Source organism: Taudactylus pleione, unplaced genomic scaffold (genome assembly GCF_031769625.1).
Source record: "Taudactylus pleione unplaced genomic scaffold, aTauple2 ptg000526l, whole genome shotgun sequence".
NCBI classification, from domain to species: Eukaryota; Metazoa; Chordata; class Amphibia; order Anura; family Myobatrachidae; genus Taudactylus; species Taudactylus pleione.
In genome coordinates this window covers 379750-398441 of record NW_028284928.1, presented here as the reverse complement: position 1 = coordinate 398441, position 18692 = coordinate 379750, and the positions used below count along the sequence as shown (strand labels likewise).

Sequence of the window (18692 nt, the reverse complement as noted above, 5' to 3'; positions counted from 1 at the left end):
GGGACCTGAACGTCAGGAGATGATGGGACTTACTGTGTGATTTTGGTTTCCTCCTCACTCTCGCTGTAGTAACAGGACATCTGCAGCCTGATAGGGAGACAGAGGGTATATTCCATATATTACCATTATTATTGGGAGACAGAGGGTTTATTCCATATATTACCATTATTATTGGGAGACAGAGGGTATATTCCATATATTACCAGTATTATTGGGAGACAGAGGGTATATTCCATATATTACCATTATTATTGGGAGACAGAGGGTTTATTCCATATATTACCATTATTATTGGGAGACAGAGGGTTTATTCCATATATTACCATTATTATTGGGAGACAGAGGGTATATTCCATATATTACCAGTATTATTGGGAGACAGAGGGTATATTCCATATATTACCATTATTATTGGGAGACAGAGGGTATATTCCATATATTACCATTATTATTGGGAGACAGAGGGTTTATTCCATATATTACCATTATTATTGGGAGACGTCATCACCTCCTCCTGTGTCGTCAGATAGAGCTTTTACATAATAACCTGAGGCTCACCCAACTGTTCTCCATCTCAGGACGCACGCAGCACAGAGGAGCTGTAACCCACAGCAACCAATCAGATGCCAGCATTCCCTGGTCTGCAGACTTAGAGCCAGTATCTGATTGGCTGCTGAGACTCAGGGTTACCGCCCGGCAGCCAGTTATATATTATTTTATGCTGAATTATTGCCCTCCTTCCTAGATCAGTGGTGGCTAACCTTGACACTCCAGATGTTGTGGAACTACATATCCCAGCATGCCTTGCCAGAGTTTTAGCATGCCCTAATAGCAAAATGGTAGCAGTGCATGCTGGGATATGTAGTTCCACAACATCTGGAGTGTCAAGGTTAGCCACCAAGGTCCTAGATCATAGCGAATCATATGGTGCATACACACGGTCAGACTTTGTAGGACGATAGGAATGATAACTATATCGTTTATCATTATATTGTTCATATCGACCATTTTTTGGCCCCTTCCAACCCCCAAACAACGGACGATGCGTGGGTACGGATGGTCGATATCGATAATGTCAACGCCCGTGCATGCAGTCCAACCTGGTGGATATCGACCAGGTTACTATAGGGACCCGGTAGTACGCGGGTAATTATAGACGTTTGGGGGTTGGTGCTGTGCTGGATGTTCGATATCTTTATCATTGTCTGATCTGAACGTGTGTACGCACCAATAGTTCCCAGCAATCCTTAAATTCCAAGGACAAACCCAGACTTTATCCCTGCTTATCGATTATGGTCTGTACGGTGAATGTATGTCTTGGTGCCTTTGGGGTCTATTTACTAAGCAGTGTTAGGAGACAGAGTGAAAAGTGATAAGGTGCCAGCCAATCAGCTCCCAACTGTCATCTCACAGGCTGGGTTTGAAAAATGACAGTTGGGAGCTGATTGGCTGGTACCTTATCACTTTTCACTCTGTCTCCTCTATGTCTACGAAGTTCATAGGGTTCCACAGGATACCTTGGTAATGTCCCAAAGCAGTATCTTTTAAGGGTGGGGCCGCTCCTGTGCTGAAAGGAGAATCCGCCACCCGAGGGAAGCATCCTGAGAGGCGAAGGTGTCAAATGCATAATACCTCACAAAAGTATGGACAGAAGACCACGTGGCAGCCTTACACAGCTGAACAGCTGAGGCACCACGTCGAGCTGCCCACGAAGGACCCACAGACCTAGTGGAATGAGCCCTAACAGAGAATGGAACAGGAAGGCCTTCATGAATATAAGCCTCAGAAATCGCCATGTGAATCCATCCTGCCAAAGTTTGCTTAGCGGCAGGCCAACCCTTCTTACGAAAGCCATAGAGGACAAACAAAGAGTCCGACTTCTTAAAAGAATCGGTGCGGTCAACATAAATCCTTAGAGCCCGTACCACATCCAAGGTGGCCTCACCAACCGAGAGGTCTGGTGAATTAAAGGTCGGCACTATAATTTCCTCGTTGATGTGGAAACTAGATACCACCTTCGGGAGGAAACTAGGGCGGGTGCGAAGCACCGCCCTGTCCTTATGAAAAATGAGAAAGGGAGGCCGACATGAGAGAGCCCCCAATTCTGAGACGCGCCTGGCCGAAGCAATGGCCAGAAGGAATACAGTCTTAGCTGTAAGCCATTACAAATCCACTGAGTCCAGTGGTTCAAATGGCGGTCCTTGGAGAGCCCTCTGGACCACAGCCAGATCCAAAGAGGCCACAGGTGGAACAAAGGGAGGCTGAATATGAAGTACACCCTGCATAAAGGTGCGGACATCAGGAAGAGTAGCAATCCTACGCTGAAGCCACACTGACAGGGCAGAAACCTGCACCTTCAGAGAAGCAAGGTGAAGACTGTGATCTAAGCCCGCCTGTAGGAAAGCCAACACTCTGGATATCCAGAACACCTGAGGATCATAGCCTCTAGGGCGACACAACTCAAAGAAAGTATGCCATAGTCGATGGTAAATTCTTGCTGACGTAGGCTTCCGAGCTCTTAGCATGGTGTTAACTACAGAGCTGGAAAAACCTCTGGACCTTAAGAGGACTGTCTCAATAGCCACGCCGTCAAAGACAGACGACTCAGGTCCGGATAAAGACAAGGACCCTGTGACAACAGGTCCAGATGTAGAGGCAACCTCATTGGAGCGTCTACAGAGACCCCGAAGGTCTGAGAACCAGTGACGTCTGGGCCACTCTGGAGCTATCAACAGCAGCATGCCGCCTTCTTGTTTGAATTTCTGGATTACCCGAGGAAGAATGGAGAACTGAGGGAAGAGATACGCAAACTGGAAGGTCCACCGGACCGACAGACCGTCTACCAGAAGTACCTCCTTGTCTCTTGTTTTTGACCCATACACAGGCAGTTTGTTGTTGTGTTGGGAGGCAATGAGGTCCATCTCTGGAAGGCCCCACTTGTCCACCAGGAGTTGAAACACCTCCTGGTGAAGAGACCATTCTCCCGGATGTATGTCCTGCTGGCTGAGAAAGTCAGCTTCCCAGTTGAGGACTCTCGGGATGAATACCGCTGAGATGGCAGGGAGATTGGCCGCCGCCCAAGTCAGGATGCGGGACACCTCCGCCAGCGCTGTTCCTCCTTGGCGGTTTATGTAAGTCACTGTGGTGGCGTTGTCCGATTGGACCTGCACGGGTTTTCCTTGTAGAACCTGTTTTGCATGTTGGAGGGCATTAAATACTGCACGAAGTTCCAAGATGTTTATCGGAAGCGCTGCTTCTGCCGGGGTCCACCTGCCCTGGAACAAGTGTGGAACCGTGACTGCTCCCCAGCCTCTGAGACTGGAGTCCGTCATCAAAAGGACCCAGTTCACCACCCAAAAGGGACGTCCCCTGTTCAGGTGAGTCGTTTGCAACCACCAGGCCAGAGTCAGACGAACTTCTGGAGAATGCACCATGGTCTGAGTCTTTATCCGCTGAGGCAACCTATTCCATCTGGAGAGGATCAACCGCTGCAGAAGTCTGGAGTGAAACTGGGCATATACCACCATGTCGAAGAGTGACACCATGGCGCCCAGTAACCTCATTGCCGAGTGAATAGACACTCGGCGGCTCTGAAGGCAACTGCGTATCTTTGACTGTAACGCAGAGATCTTTTCCTCCGTCACAAAGATCCCCTTCAGTTGAGAGTCCAACAAGGCCCCGAGATGGAGAATCCTCTGCGAGGGAACCAGGGTGAATTTCTTCCAGTTTATTAACCAGCCGTGAGTCTGCAATACTGAGATTGTCAATTGCAGATGAAGCTGGAGGACCTCTGGAGACCCTGCTAACAGAAGGTTGTCCAGATAAGGCAACAAGCAGACTCCCTGCATCCGCAGGTGAGCTACCATGACCGCCATGACTTTGGTAAAGACACGAGGTGCTGTTGCCAGACCAAAGGGCAGTGCCTGGAATTGGAAATGTTTGTCGAGCACTGCAAACCTGAGGAATTCCTGATGCGCTAAGATAATGGGGACATGCAGGTAGGCGTCCTGGATGTCCAGCGACACCATGAAATCCCCAGGATCCATCGCCAGTATAATGGAACGCAGGGTCTCCATCCTGAATCGAGGCACCCTCGATGACTTGTTGAGGGATTTGAGGTTGAGGATTGGACGTTAATACCCATTGGGTTTCTGCACCAAAAAGAGATTGGAATAGAAACCCATGCCCCTCTAGGAGAAAGGAACCGACACTATAACTCCATCCTGGAGCATAGAGTGCAACACTTTCTGTAGTTCCAGGGCTTTGTTCTGATCTGACGGAAGGCCTGTGGTGTAAATCTGCTGGGGGGCCTGCACCGGGAGGAGAGGGCATGCCCCCGAGAGACCACCTCGTGTACCCAAGTGTCCATGGTAGTCAGACACCAATGCTGGGGGAACCAAAGCAGGCGGCCTCCCACTCTGGGATCCACCAAAGGGAGGCCCGGTCCGTCAGGCCGAAGGCTTGTCGTGTGACTTAGGGGCAGGGCGTCTTGTACTCCAAGCTTGTTTCTTGGGCTTTGTAGCCTTTTTGGGCCCGGTCTGTCTTGGAAAAGACTGCACTTTGGACCCACCCTAGGCCCTGTAGGGACAAAAGAACGAAGTACCAGATCCTGACGGGACTGTAGCCGATGGGAGACATGCAGACTTGGCTGCTGCCAGCGTGGCCACTATCTTGTCTAGATCAGGGCCAAATAGGACCTGTCCATTAAAAGGCAAGTATTCTAAGCCCTTCTTGGAATCTGCGTCCGCTATTCAAGAGCGCAACCATAAGGTGCGACGAGCGGCTACAGCTGCAGAGGAGATTCTGGAGGTGAGGAGACCGATAGCCATGGCCGCCTCATTAATGTAAGTGGCTGAGTCTCTGAGATTGCCAACTAACTCCGCCTGCTCAGCAGAAGAGTCAGAGCCCAGAGACGCCTCCAAACTATCAGCCCAGTGTTCCATGGCTCTGGCCACCCAACACACTGCCATAGCCGGTCTGGACGCCCCTCCAGCAAGTGAATAAATGGACTTAAGACATATTTCAACCTTGCGATCTGTAGCATCCTTTAAGGAGGACATGGAGGGCATGGGCAATGTAGCACTCCTTACTAGGCGTGTCACATGAGAATCCACTTGCGGAGGAGATTCCCACTTAGAGAAATAATTATCCGCAAAGGGGTATGGCAAAAGCCAAACGTTTTTGAGGCTGGTACCGTTTACCCGGATGTTTCCACGCCTCCTCTAAATGATCCACTAACTGACCAGAAAGAAGAAAAACAGTGGCATCACCCTTAATATCCTTAAAGAAGGCGTATTTGGATTTGGTAACCAAGGCCGTACGGACAGCACGTATAAGGCCAGGTATATAGACCTTAGACTTAGACTCCGTCTCCTTAGTATGGAGAGGCTCCTGGTCAGAAAGGTCAAAAATGTCACTGTCATCAGACGACACATCAACCTCATTATACTGAGCTGTCTGAGACGCCAAAGGTTGCTTATGCGGCCGCAATGATGACTCTCCCTGTTAAACGTCCGACAGGTTTTGCAAAATAGTGGACAAGGAATTAACCCACGCAGGTTCTTGTGAGACCTGAGGGGGCAAAAGCGGGAGATCCTGGGGTACCATCAACTGTCTGGGGAACTCCTGCATGGGCGACGACACCACTGACTGCTGTGAAAACCCCATATGGGGGAACGCAGGGGGAGTCGCTAGCTGGCCCACAAGGGTTGCAAGTGCCTTAGCAAAACAAGCCCAGGGTGGTTCCTGCACAGGCGCAGTGACAGAAATTGGGCGTGATGTAGCCCCCGTTTTCCGGGAGTGGTAAGGCTAGGATCTGCATCCATGGACGCAGATTTCCTGGCCTTGCAGGATGACAGAACATGGCCAGCTTCAGGTACCGCAGCCTGACCAAAGGTGCAACTATCGTGATCGATGGGTGCAATGGTGATCCCAGACTGCAACCTCGGTCACAGCCTGGGATCGCAGATGCAGCAAGGAGATTTCAGGCACCTTCTGCTGCATTTGCATTTTAGCAAGGACGAGATTACAAAGCTGCTTGTGTGCGGCTCTGCGAATCAGGCCCCGAGTGCCTTGCCGAATCAGGCCCCGAGTGCCTTGCGCTTTACTTCACACAGTGGAGTCTATTCGTGGAGCAGAGAAAAGCCGGGCTTTGCAAATATTTATATGTATTGTAATAAAATGAAAAATAAACAATAACGTTTGTGGTTTTCATTAAATTACCCCCACACCAGTACCACCATATTACGTTGGGCTTGTTTTGGGCTTGTTTTTCACTCAAGAGTTGCTTGTTTCTCATTTCAGAGTTGGCAACAGTGGACGTCACTCCCATAGTTCCGAGGAGCGGGCGCCGGAAGGCAGCAGCACTGGAGCGGGGTTTCAGGTAAGTATTGTTTTTTGTATGTGTGCGCACTCGCGAGGGGGGCTCACTACAGGGGGCATTATTGGTGGCTCACTACAGGGGGCATTATTGGGGGCTCATTACTGAGGGCATTATTGGGGGCTCACTACAGGGGGCATTATTGGGGGCTCACTACAGGGGGGCATTACTGGGAGCTCATTACTGGGGGCTCACTACAGGGGACATTACAGGGGGCGTTATGGGGTTTACTACAGGCTGCATTACTGGGGGCTTTCTACAGGGCGCACTACTGGGGGCTTTCTACAGGGCACATTACAGGGGCTTACTACAGGGGGCATTACTGGGGGCACTACTGGGGGCATTACTGGGGGCTTTCTACAGGGGGCATTACTGGTGGCTTACTACAGGGGGCATTATGGGGGCTTACTACAGGGGGCATTACTAGTGGCATTACTGGGGGCTTACTACTGGGAGCACTACAGGGGGCTTACTACTGGGGACAATACAGGGGCCCTTACTACTGGGGCACTGCAAAGGGGGACCACTAGTGGAGGTACTGCATAGGGGGACCATTACTGGGGGGCACTACATAGGCGGCACTGCATAGGGGGACCTCTACAGAGGGCACTGCACAGGGGGACCACTACTGGGGGATCTGCATAGGGGGCCGCAGCTGGGGCTGGCATAGGTGCTGGGGGGGTGGTACATTTTAATTTGGTGGGGGCACCAACTTTTATCTTGCCTCCGGGCACCTGGGATGAAGTTACGCCACTGCTCCCCACACCATGTAATACAGCTAAACAGAGGGTCTCATACATCTAATGGGGTTACTGCAACCTACTCTGATTCATCTTCATCTTCATCTTCCTCAAGGATCCAGGAGAGTCGCCTGGGGAAACAGCAGCGGGATGTAGTTACCACACATCTGACGACTTACACGGACAATAAAAATATAATTTCCAATCTGTAACAGTGAAAACTGCGCAGATGCTCCTACTTGTGCGCAGTTGTGCACAGTTAAGGACATGGATTGGCAGGAATCTGTGGGGGCGCGGAATCCAGTGAGAGGAGATGAGAGATTGGGGCACAGTACCTTGTGTATTTGCACTACACATAAATGTACAGAGTCACACTCACTCACTAGGGACAGTACATACAGAGTCACACTCTCTCTCTGGGGACAGTACATACAGAGTCACACTCCCTCTCTAGGGACAGTACATACAGAGTCACACTCCCTCACTGGGGACAGTACACACAGAGTCACACACTCTCACTGGGGACAGTAGATACAGAGTCACACACTCTCACTGGGGACAGTAGATACAGAGTCACACACTCTCACTGGGGACAGTAGATACAGAGTCACACACTCTCACTGGGGACAGTAGATACAGAGTCACACTCTCTCTCTCTGGGGACAGAAGATACAGAGTCACATTCTCTCTCTCTGGGGACAGAAGATACAGAGTCACACACTCTCATTGGGGACAGTACATACAGAATCACACTCTCTCACTGGGGACAGTACATACAGAGTTACACTCTCTCACTGGGGACAGTACATACAGAGTCACACACTCTCACTGGGGACAGTACATACAGAGTCACACACTCTCACTGGGCACAGTACATACAGAGTCACACACTCTCACTGGGCACAGTACATACAGAGTCACACTCCCTCACTGGGGACAGTACATACAGAGTCACACTCCCTCACTGGGGACAGTACATACAGAGTCACACTCCCTCACTGGGGACAGTACATACAGAGTCATAATCTCTCGCTCTCTGGGGACAGTACATACAGAGTGACACTCTCTCTCTCTGGGGACAGTACATACAGAGTGACACTCTCTCTGGGGACAGTACATACAGAGTCACGCTCTCTCTCTCTCTGGGGACAGTACATACAGAGTCACACACTCTCGCTGGGGACAGTACATACAGAGTCACACACTCTCACTGGGGACAGTACATACAGAGTCACACACTCTCACTGGGGACAGTACATACAGAGTCACACACTCTCACTGGGGACAGTACATACAGAGTCACACACTCTCACTGGGGACAGTACATACAGAGTCACACACTCTCTCCAGGAACAGTACATAAAATGACAAAGTCTTGCTCCATGGGGAGTCAGGACAAGCACAGGGATCCGAATACTTACTCATTCTCAGACTCCATAACTTCCTTTTCTACCCTAAAGTAAAAACACAAAGTGACTGCGTTAGAACCTCATGGTGCGCAAAGATGTACAAGGACAGTGAATAGAAGATGCTGTAATCAGAGACTTTAATATAATGCTACAGTAGCAGTACATGTATCAGTAATGTCAGACAGCATACGCAGTACATGTATCAGTACTGTCAGACAGCATACGCAGTACATGTATCAGTACTGTCAGACAGCATACGCAGTAAACGTATCAGTACTGTCAGACAGCATACGCAGTAAACGTATCAGTACTGTCAGACAGCATACGCAGTAAACGTATCAGTAATGTCAGACAGCATACGCAGTACACGTATCAGTACTGTCAGACAGCATACGCAGTACACGTATCAGTACTGTCAGACAGCATACGCAGTACACGTATCAGTACTGTCAGACAGCATACGCAGTACACGTATCAGTACTGTCAGACAGTATATGCAGTATAATATAGTTGGCCGGCACACGCAGTATAATATAGTTGGCCGGCACACGCAGTATAATATAGTTGGCCGGCACACGCAGTATAATATAGTTGGGGGGGCATACGCAGTATAATATAGTTGGCCGGCACACGCAGTATAATATAGTTGGGGGGGCATACGCAGTATAATATAGTTGGGGGGGCATACGCAGTATAATATAGTTGGGGGGCATACGCAGTATAATATAGTTGGGGGGCATAATAGTTGGGCAGAACACGCAGTATAATATAGTTGGGCAGAACACGCAGTATAATATAGTTGGGCAGCACAAGCAGTATAATATAGTGGGGGGCATACGCAGTATAATATAGTTGGCCGGCCCACGCAGTATAATATAGTTGGGGGGGCATACGCAGTATAATATAGTTGGCCGGCACACGCAGTATAATATAGTTGGGCAGCATACGCAGTATAATATAGTTGGGGAGGCATACGCAGTATAATATAGTTGGGGGGCATAATAGTTGGGCAGAACACGCAGTATAATATAGTTGGGCAGCACAAGCAGTATAATATAGTGGGGGGCATACGCAGTATAATATAGTTGGCCGGCCCACGCAGTATAATATAGTTGGGGGGCATACGCAGTATAATATAGTTGGCCGGCATACGCAGTATAATATAGTTGGGGGGCACACGCAGTATAATATAGTTGGCCGGCACACGCAGTATAATATAGTTGGCCGGCACACGCAGTATAATATAGTTGGCCGGCACACGCAGTATAATATAGTTGGGGGGGCATACGCAGTATAATATAGTTGGGGGGGCATACGCAGTATAATATAGTTGGGGGGGCATACGCAGTATAATATAGTTGGGGGGGCATACGCAGTATAATATAGTTGGGGGGGCATACGCAGTATAATATAGTTGGGGGGGCATACGCAGTATAATATAGTTGGGGGGGCATACGCAGTATAATATAGTTGGGGGGGCACACGCAGTATAATATAGTTGGGGGGGCACACGCAGTATAATATAGTTGGGGGGGCACACGCAGTATAATATAGTTGGGGGGCACACGCAGTATAATATAGTTGGGGGGCATAATAGTTGGGCAGAACACGCAGTATAATATAGTTGGGGGCACACGCAGTATAATATAGTTGGGCAGCACACGCAGTATAATATAGTTGGGCAGCACACGCAGTATAATATAGTTGGGGGCACACGCAGTATAATATAGTTGGGGGGCATATGCAGTACTATAATATAGTTGGGCAGCACACGCAGTATAATATAGTTGGGCAGCACACGCAGTATAATATAGTTGGGGGCACACGCAGTATAATATAGTTGGGCAGCACACGCAGTATAATATAGTTGGGCAGCACACGCAGTATAATATAGTTGGGGGCACACGCAGTATAATATAGTTGGGGGGCATACGCAGTATAATATAGTTGGGCAGCACACGCAGTATAATATAGTTGGGAAGCACATGAAGTATAATATAGTTGGGGGGCATACGCAGTATAATATAGTTGGCCGGCACACGCAGTATAATATAGTTGGGGGGCATACGCAGTATAATATAGTTGGGGGGCATAATAGTTGGCCGGCACACGCAGTATAATATAGTTGGCCGGCACACGCAGTATAATATAGTTGGCCGGCACACGCAGTATAATATAGTTGGCCGGCACACGCAGTATAATATAGTTGGCCGGCACACGCAGTATAATAGGACGCATATATATATATATATATATATATATATATTAGTGATATGATCGGGGTAGGGGTCCCTCTCCTGGGGTAGATGGACGCCTCCTTACACACAGCAGCCAGGATACAGCGCTAGTCGTGGGTATTCGTGCAAGCTGGTCGGCATCAGTTTTTATTGTGTGACACCACTGATCAAACAAAGAAAACATAAAAATAAACCCTGGCCCGTCTGGGCTCTAACTAGACAGGTAACTCCCTCTCTACATGTGGCAGGGCCTTCTGCCTTACTACAAACATAGTACATACCAATGTCACAGTGTCTCAGAACAAAACCACAGTGTCTGTTCTCCCCAGGGTGTGTGAGACACTGCATCAAAACTCTACACAGCTCTTATGAGCCACTTCCAGGTGTAATCATTAATTATCCTGGTCTCAGGCTGAAAAGCCCAACACCTGAAACGGCCCTGTGGATGGAGCCCTCCCTTCTCTCTCACATCCACAGCTCCAGGAGCCATTATCCGGCTTTTACCAAAAGCCGACACTCAAATCTGTTTGGTAAAATAGACTTTTCCTAGGGGTTTAAAATACACATTACAGGAATCTGGGATACATATATATGCCATCCCCAACTTCTCCAGTGCTTCTCTCACATATATATATATATATATATATATATATATATGTGTATATATAGTCAGATACCAACGTTAATAGTGTGAACACCAGAATTTTAGCATTTATGATATTAACATGGATAAAATGTTGACATCATAAATGTCGACACCTGGAAATTGTTCGCATGGAGAATTATGACATTTGAAATATCACAATTGTCAAAATGTTAGTATTAATGTTGGGTTTAGGGTTAGCGTTAGAGATAGACTTCGCTTACTGACGCCTATCTTAATCCCAACGCTGGAACGCCGAAGGACGCCAGACCGAACAAGGTAAGTCCGGGTCGCCCTTAGTGTTAGCCACGGGGGGGGGGAGTTAGGTTTAGGGAGTGTAGCGGGGATAGGGTTACTGATCCTAGCACTGCAGAGTACCATTACTGATCCTAGCACTACAGAGTACCATTACTGATCCTAGCACTGCAGAGTACCATTACTGATCCTAGCATTGCAGAGTACCATTACTGATCCTAGCAGTGCAGAGTACCATTACTGATCCTAGCACTGCAGAGTACCATTACTGATCCTAGCACTGCAGAGTACCATTACTGATCCTAGCATTGCATAGTACCATTACTGATCCTAGCATTGCAGAGTACCATTACTGATCCTAGCACTGCAGAGTACCATTACTGATCCTAGCATTGCAGAGTACCATTACTGATCCTAGCATTGCAGAGTACCATTACTGATCCTAGCATTGCAGAGTACCATTACTGATCCTAGCATTGCATAGTACCATTACTGATCCTAGCATTGCATAGTACCATTACTGATCCTAGCATTGCAGAGTACCATTACTGATCCTAGCATTGCAGAGTACCATTACTGATACTAGCACTGCAGAGTAATGGTTGGCATCCAATGTGCAATAATCTGCAGCTTCTCTAGGAATCCTAGATCCACATCTTATCTCACTTAAGAGCCTAGTCACTTATTATGGGTGTCACTAATTCAGAGAGTGCCTGTACTTCTTGCTCGGGGAAATCTCACCAATCACATCTGTAGGATAAGATCTGGTCTTTTTTCTCCAATAAATATGAAGTTCTGATTGGTGAATATATTTCTGAGAGTAGCAATAAGAGCAGAAGACAGAGGTAACTCCTCACCCTTTCCTTTCTTTATGTTCCTCTAGGTTGGGGAAGGAGGCTGGAATAGTCAGACATGTCCCATCTTCATCTGTGGTGGATTCCATGATAGCTCTTGCTACCAGGTGAGACTCCATCTCCTCGGTCACGAGGCTTTTGTCTTCTAGCTCCTCCAACGCTGCAATGAGAGAGACAATCAGAGACAAGTGTGGTGGGTCGGGAAGCTGTTGGGATAGGGAATCCCACCTTGTTGTGTACAAATGACAATCTGTATTGTGTGACATTTATTTAGACAAGCTGTAAGGGCTGGAGAACTGCACCTTCATGGGGGTGGTCCCTATTTTGTTTAGGGCTGCAGATAATTTCTCTCCCCTCCTTGAATTTTAGATGTCCTCGAGACCAGTTCTCACACCGTCTGGTAGGGAGTCAGTGACCATCAATGGTTAGAAACCGAGGGTCATTGCTTCTGCCATTGATGGTGGAAATCCAATCTCTCTCTGCCATCAATGGCAAAGAATCAGCCATGTTTTTATTTTGTCACCCGGCGCTGGGGGCACAGAGTCTAGCCCCATCCCTTGTGCCCCACTGAGTCTTGCCTCCTGTCCTGATTAGCCTGTTGTTTAGCCCCATTCCCATTGTGCTGCTTGGTCCACGACCTCTATCTTGATTGGCCTGGCCTGCCAACACGCCCTCTATCTTGATTGGCCTGCCAACCACCAACCACTGCAGGGTTACCCATTGATGGTTCTCTGTCGATGGTTTCAGGTCATCGATGTTAAGCACTGATGAAAACCATTAATTGTTAACCCTTTGATGGCCATCCCTTCTGTCTGGGAGAACTACAGAAAAATACAAACTCCCCCAGCACACTGCAATGGGCCAGCAAAAGGGACCTACATCCTACATAATAATAACATACAGAGGGCTCAGTTAAATATATTTGCAAACATCTGATAAGCCACCAGCCATGCCAGGGCGTCACTGCTCAGGTGGTCCCACACTACATAATAATAGCAACACTTTGGGTCATATATTCATGTATTTCTAAACTGAGAGCCAACTCACCAGCAGCCACCCCTCCCTTACATGCACCTATTATTCAGCAACTTCCATTCTGTGTAGGCAGGTATGGGATGAGTAGCTAGAGGGTATGCTGATCCTTGTAGTGCCATATTGGAGAATAGTGGGGTTTCTCTATGGTGAGTTGGTTAGAAATACATGAATATATGACCCAAAGTGTTGCTATTATTATGTAGTGTAGGACCACCAGAGCACAGACGCCCTGCCCCACGTACACACAGCTGTTATGGGCCAATAACTTGGTGAGCAGTTTCCAATCTGTGTAATACAGAACTGCAGACTTCCTTTCCTTGTGAATCCAGGAGCCTCCCAGACATTGCAGGAGATTTGGGTTTGTACTTTCTAGCGTTAGCAGTTTGGACTTTGATGTGAGCCTTTTATTGTCTGCACCATGCAAATCCTGCCGACTCTGAATTCCCATTAAAGTAGTCACAGCGGGTTTCTCTTTACACATTGTACAATCTCCACTCCTAACAGAGGATACATTTCTTACTGCAAAACAAAATCTCATTTCCTGGATTGGGCGCAGAGTATCTCACATGGAGATAATTGCCCCATCCACCGCTCACCATGAAAAAAAAGGGTCAACTCTGGACCGATGCAAATCCATACACCGTCATAGCAAGTAGGCTCAGGACTAGCAATTACCATCTTATGACATCACAACGGCACGTGCCGGCTTCCTGTACAGGCACATTGACAGCACTTGTATGTTTTTCCAATATGTTATCCACTCCCATTCCCACTAGTATAATCCAATATGACTCTGCTTAATGCAGCCTACAGAGCTACAGATCCCAAAAATTCCCATCGCACAAACCTTACGCCTCCATGTCCCATGATACTACACAGAGACATGTATGCTGTGATATACTGTGAGTACAGGCATTGCGTAGTTATTCTGTGGGACTCTATTCCTGAATGTTACCTGTAGTTGTGCAGTCAGACAGGTGCATTGTATTTCTAAGAACACTCCTTAGAGACAACAAATAGTCACGTGATGGTACAGCAGTTACACATACGTTACATAACAATCATTTATTATCTCCATAGCTGCCATACCTTCTCTTTCTTGTAACTCTTCTACTGTGTTCGGTGGAGCAGTGTCAGGGATGATCTCCAGCTCGGTTCTGTCATACAAGGAAGACACTTCTACACCCGTTCCATAACTGAGGTCAGAGGACACTATACTGCTCTGGGCAATTCTCTGTCCTTGGCTATCCTGACCCAGCTCCTCTTCATGCAAGGAGGACACTTCTACATTAGTTCCATAACTGAGGTCAGAGGACACTATACTGCTCTGGGCAATTCTCTGTCCTTGGCTATCCTGACCCAGCTCCTCTTCATGCAAGGAGGACACTTCTACATTAGTTCCATAACTGAGGTCAGAGGACACTATACTGCTATGGGCAATTCTCTGTCCTTGGCTATCCTGACCCAGCTCCTCTTCATGCAAGGAGGGCACTTCTACATTAGTTCCATAACTGAGGTCAGAGGACACTATACTGCTCTGGGCAATTCTCTGTCCTTGGTTATCCTGACCCAGCTCCTCTTCATACAAGGAGAACACTTCTACATTAGCTCCATAACTGAGGTCAGAGGACACTATACTGCTCTGGGCAATTCTCTGTCCTTGGTTATCCTGACCCAGCTCCTCTTCATACAAGGAGAACACTTCTACATTAGTTCCATAACTGAGGTCAGAGGACACTATACTGCTTTGGGCAATACTCTGTCCTTGGCTATCCTGACCCAGCTCCTCTTCATACAAGGAGAACACTTCTACATTAGTTCCATTACTGAGGTCAGAGGACACTATACTGCTTTGGGAAATACTCTGTCCTTGGCTAGCCTGACCCAGCTCCTCATCATACAAGGAGGACACTTCTACATTAGTTCCATAACTGAGGTCAGAGGATACGATACTGCTCTGGGCAATTCTCTGTCCTTGGCTATCCTGACCCAGCTCCACTTCATTTTGTGCCTGTATCTCTGAAGTCTCTGTTTCATCTCCACCATGGACCAGCTTTTCATCACATGTTCTTTCTATATGTACTTCTAGCTCAATGACCTTTCCTCCTGCATTCTGATGAAGTTGTTCCTCATGATTCAGTTCATCACACTCCATCTGGCCCGTCCCTTGGGAATACTCATATTGACTGTCCATCTCTTCTTGTTGAACCTCTCTGTCCATAGGTGGTGAAGTCTGAGTTTGCCGTTCCTCAGTATGAACAATCACCTCTCCATCATACGGGGTCTGTTCATGCTCTTCAGTGTGACACATTGTGTCTTCTGTCTGTGTCTGTCTCTCCTCGGTTTGAAGCTTCCCATCTTGATGTGGATCTAGTTCTACACTAGACTGACTCTGATTTGCGGCAGTTTCTTCATTTGTTTCAAGCTCCAATTGTAGCAATAAGTGGGAACTTAGATCATGTATTACGTTCCCATTTGGGGGTGTTTGCCCATGAGTGCATTGTGTGGGGAATCGCTCTCCTGTGGGGGTTTGCATGCCTTCTGGAATTGCTATGTCCTCCTGGATCGGGAGCTCCTCTCGGAGTTGATTCTTAGTCAGGTCTTCTGTCTGAAGGCCAGTACCTACTTGAACACTCCTAACTGAATCATCTACTAGATGTAGGTCATTGTTTCGATTCTTAAGTTGCTGTGTCGTGCTCTCCGTATCTACCTGCCTGTGTGTAACATCACCTAGGTGACTTAACATAACTCCTTCCAGTGGGGTATTTAGCTCCTCAGCTGTATGTTGCATTGTGCTTGGTGGTTGTTGACATACCTTCCACTTTTCTACCAGGTTATCAGAATATTCATCTGGTTTGAGTTGTATCTGGATAACTACATCATGTTGAGTCTGGTCAGCTCGAAGGATTGTTTCTCCTTCTCCTATCTGGCTTTTTATCTCTTCATTATTTTGAATATGTAATGTATCTTCAGGTTCCACCCACTGTGTGTCCTGATTTTCTATTTGCTCAGTTAGTTGTTGGGTTAATGGATACTCTTTATGGTTTTTTATCTTGTCGTCTTTTTTCTCTGTATTTTGCTGACTTTGCTCTTCAGGATGTCTTTCTACTTCCTTCTTCTCCACCCAAGTATGTGTTTGTTCCTCTCTGCTGGGGTACTGAGCTCCTTTTTGTCCGCCCTCTTCAAGCTGATCAGTATTTATCTCACACTTGGATTCACTCTGTGTTTCTCTATCCCAATGCTTTGTTGTGTTCACCCCTGTTAGTTTTTCTCTCAAACACTGAACTTCTGCTTCTTCTGCAGGAAACGTCACTTTCTCATCATATTCTGTAGCCTGAATGGTGCTAATTTTCTGCCCTTGCCCTTCTTCATGTGTTTCCTCCACTTCTTCTTGTGTTTCCCATTCAATGTCACTCGCACAGGTCTTACGGTGTTTGGTTGGAACATTCCTCTCACTCCCATTTTGGATACTGGGCTGGTCTTTGGACACGTCCAGCTGACAGTCACTGCCCTCCGTAGGATCATCTGGATGCCTCTGCCCAATAATATCACACATTATTTGCTGCTCCTCCATTGCCCCCTGTTTCAGGTTTGTCTCCATAAATTCATTGGTGACTTGTTGCCCCTCAGTCTGGGCTGAAATCTGTGTGCACCATCCTCCCTCTTCCTCACTCTCTGTTTTGTTGAAGCCTCTGCTCATCTTTTCAGGGGCCTGGAAGGAACCTCTCCCTGGAAGGGAGGAGCATGGCACGGGGTTACCATCTTGTTTATAATCCTGTCCTAGTGGTATCAGTACAGAATTACATGCTCACAACAGATGAGATTGTCAGGAGTAGGGGTTGAGATACACAGTATGGAGACTGCAATGTGTGGGTACACCACACCCGGTCATCCATCATACAGGAGAAATGACCCCTAGATTATACCGGCATCATTTACATAACTGCCCCATAAATGGTGTAAAACGAACACTGCTTTCTTGGTGTTTATAATTAAAGGCTTTGAGAGAATGTGGCAGCTTGGGAGGTGGGGGCTGACTGATGACACCTTGATGTTTGAGAGTAAGTCATGAGGAAAGATATTATTTGAGGGAGGGGGGGGTTCATGGGACCTAGGAGAAATGAAGGAGTGAGTATAAGAGAGTATGGAAGATGGATGGTAGAGCTGTGGCAGATGTCAGACTTGAGGACTGAGGGACTAGGAGATGAGTGTCACCTCGAGGCTTACTCACTATAAGTGAGAGAGTTAGCGGTATATGGTATAAGAATGATACAAACTGATGTGAGCTGGAGCAGAGAACGGAGGTGGCACTCTACCAGTCTCCTCCATAACTCTCATGCCATTACCACAGTTACCCAGAGAAACGGACATCTGCAATAAGGGCAGCAAGATCAGAGGGACAGTTACTTATATTAAATCATATCTCTGTCTTCACCCACACATCAAACACTGAGCTTTTCTGCAAATCTGGATAAAGACCAACCTGAAATGTGCTCCCAATGCATTACATTGTATGTCAGATAGCCCAAGTTATTCTAAAAGTCTGGTCAACATTACCCATAGCTTCAGCAAAATATATAGAAGAAAGTTGCAGCTTTCAAAGTTTCCGCACTTTAGCAAATGAGGTCCAAATATAGAATGGTGGTTTTACTACTCAAGGGCCTTTAATTATACAGTATATCATTCAGAAACAGGCTCTTAAGTCACAGACTCTCTGTTCTGTGTACATTGTCTATGTAATATGATAGAACATGATATTATAGTGAATAGCAAAGTCATTGTGTCTTTATCAGAGGCTGCCATCCATTGTGCTGCAGTGAGACATTGCTACCTACCTTCTCCCGTCTGCTCCGCTGGGGCCGTCTGTGAGATGGGTTCCTCCGAGTCCTCCACACACAGGGTCTCTTCTTCCGTGCTCGGGGGTAAGATACAGACTGCAGAAACACAATGCAACCAGTGACGAGGTCTCATCTCCATACACAGATACACAATTTCCTGTAATCTGTCCGATCCTCCATTGTGCAGACATCACTACACAGGGACCCGCTCACTTCCTGCACTATATGTGAGTGTGAGTCCTTCTCTCTACGAGGCCCAAGTGAGTGTGAGCACTAAGAATGGATACAACACAATCCTGTCC

At 47.4% G+C, this 18692-nt stretch overlaps 1 protein-coding gene across 4 annotated transcripts in view; it reads right to left on the bottom strand.

The window, feature by feature from the left end:
• The window catches only part of CNGB1 (cyclic nucleotide gated channel subunit beta 1), a 189526-nt gene extending 171093 nt beyond the window's left edge, over nucleotides 1-18433 (bottom strand). For 2 of the 4 annotated variants that reach the window (XM_088450813.1, XM_088450814.1), the window contains exons 1-5: nucleotides 14642-14755; nucleotides 12521-12677; nucleotides 8541-8573; nucleotides 7203-7250; nucleotides 34-87 (exon numbers count right to left, since the gene is read on the bottom strand). In XM_088450813.1, the coding sequence (XP_088306939.1) occupies nucleotides 34-87; nucleotides 7203-7250; nucleotides 8541-8573; nucleotides 12521-12636 (251 nt within the window). In that variant the 5' untranslated portion in view covers nucleotides 12637-12677; nucleotides 14642-14755. Of the gene's footprint in view, nucleotides 1-33; nucleotides 88-7202; nucleotides 7251-8540; nucleotides 8574-11046; nucleotides 11091-12520; nucleotides 12678-14641; nucleotides 14756-18387 lie in introns of those variants that run through there. The other 2 variants (XM_088450817.1, XM_088450815.1) reach the window with 2 other exon arrangements.
• Between the last annotated feature and the right edge of the window lie 259 nt (nucleotides 18434-18692).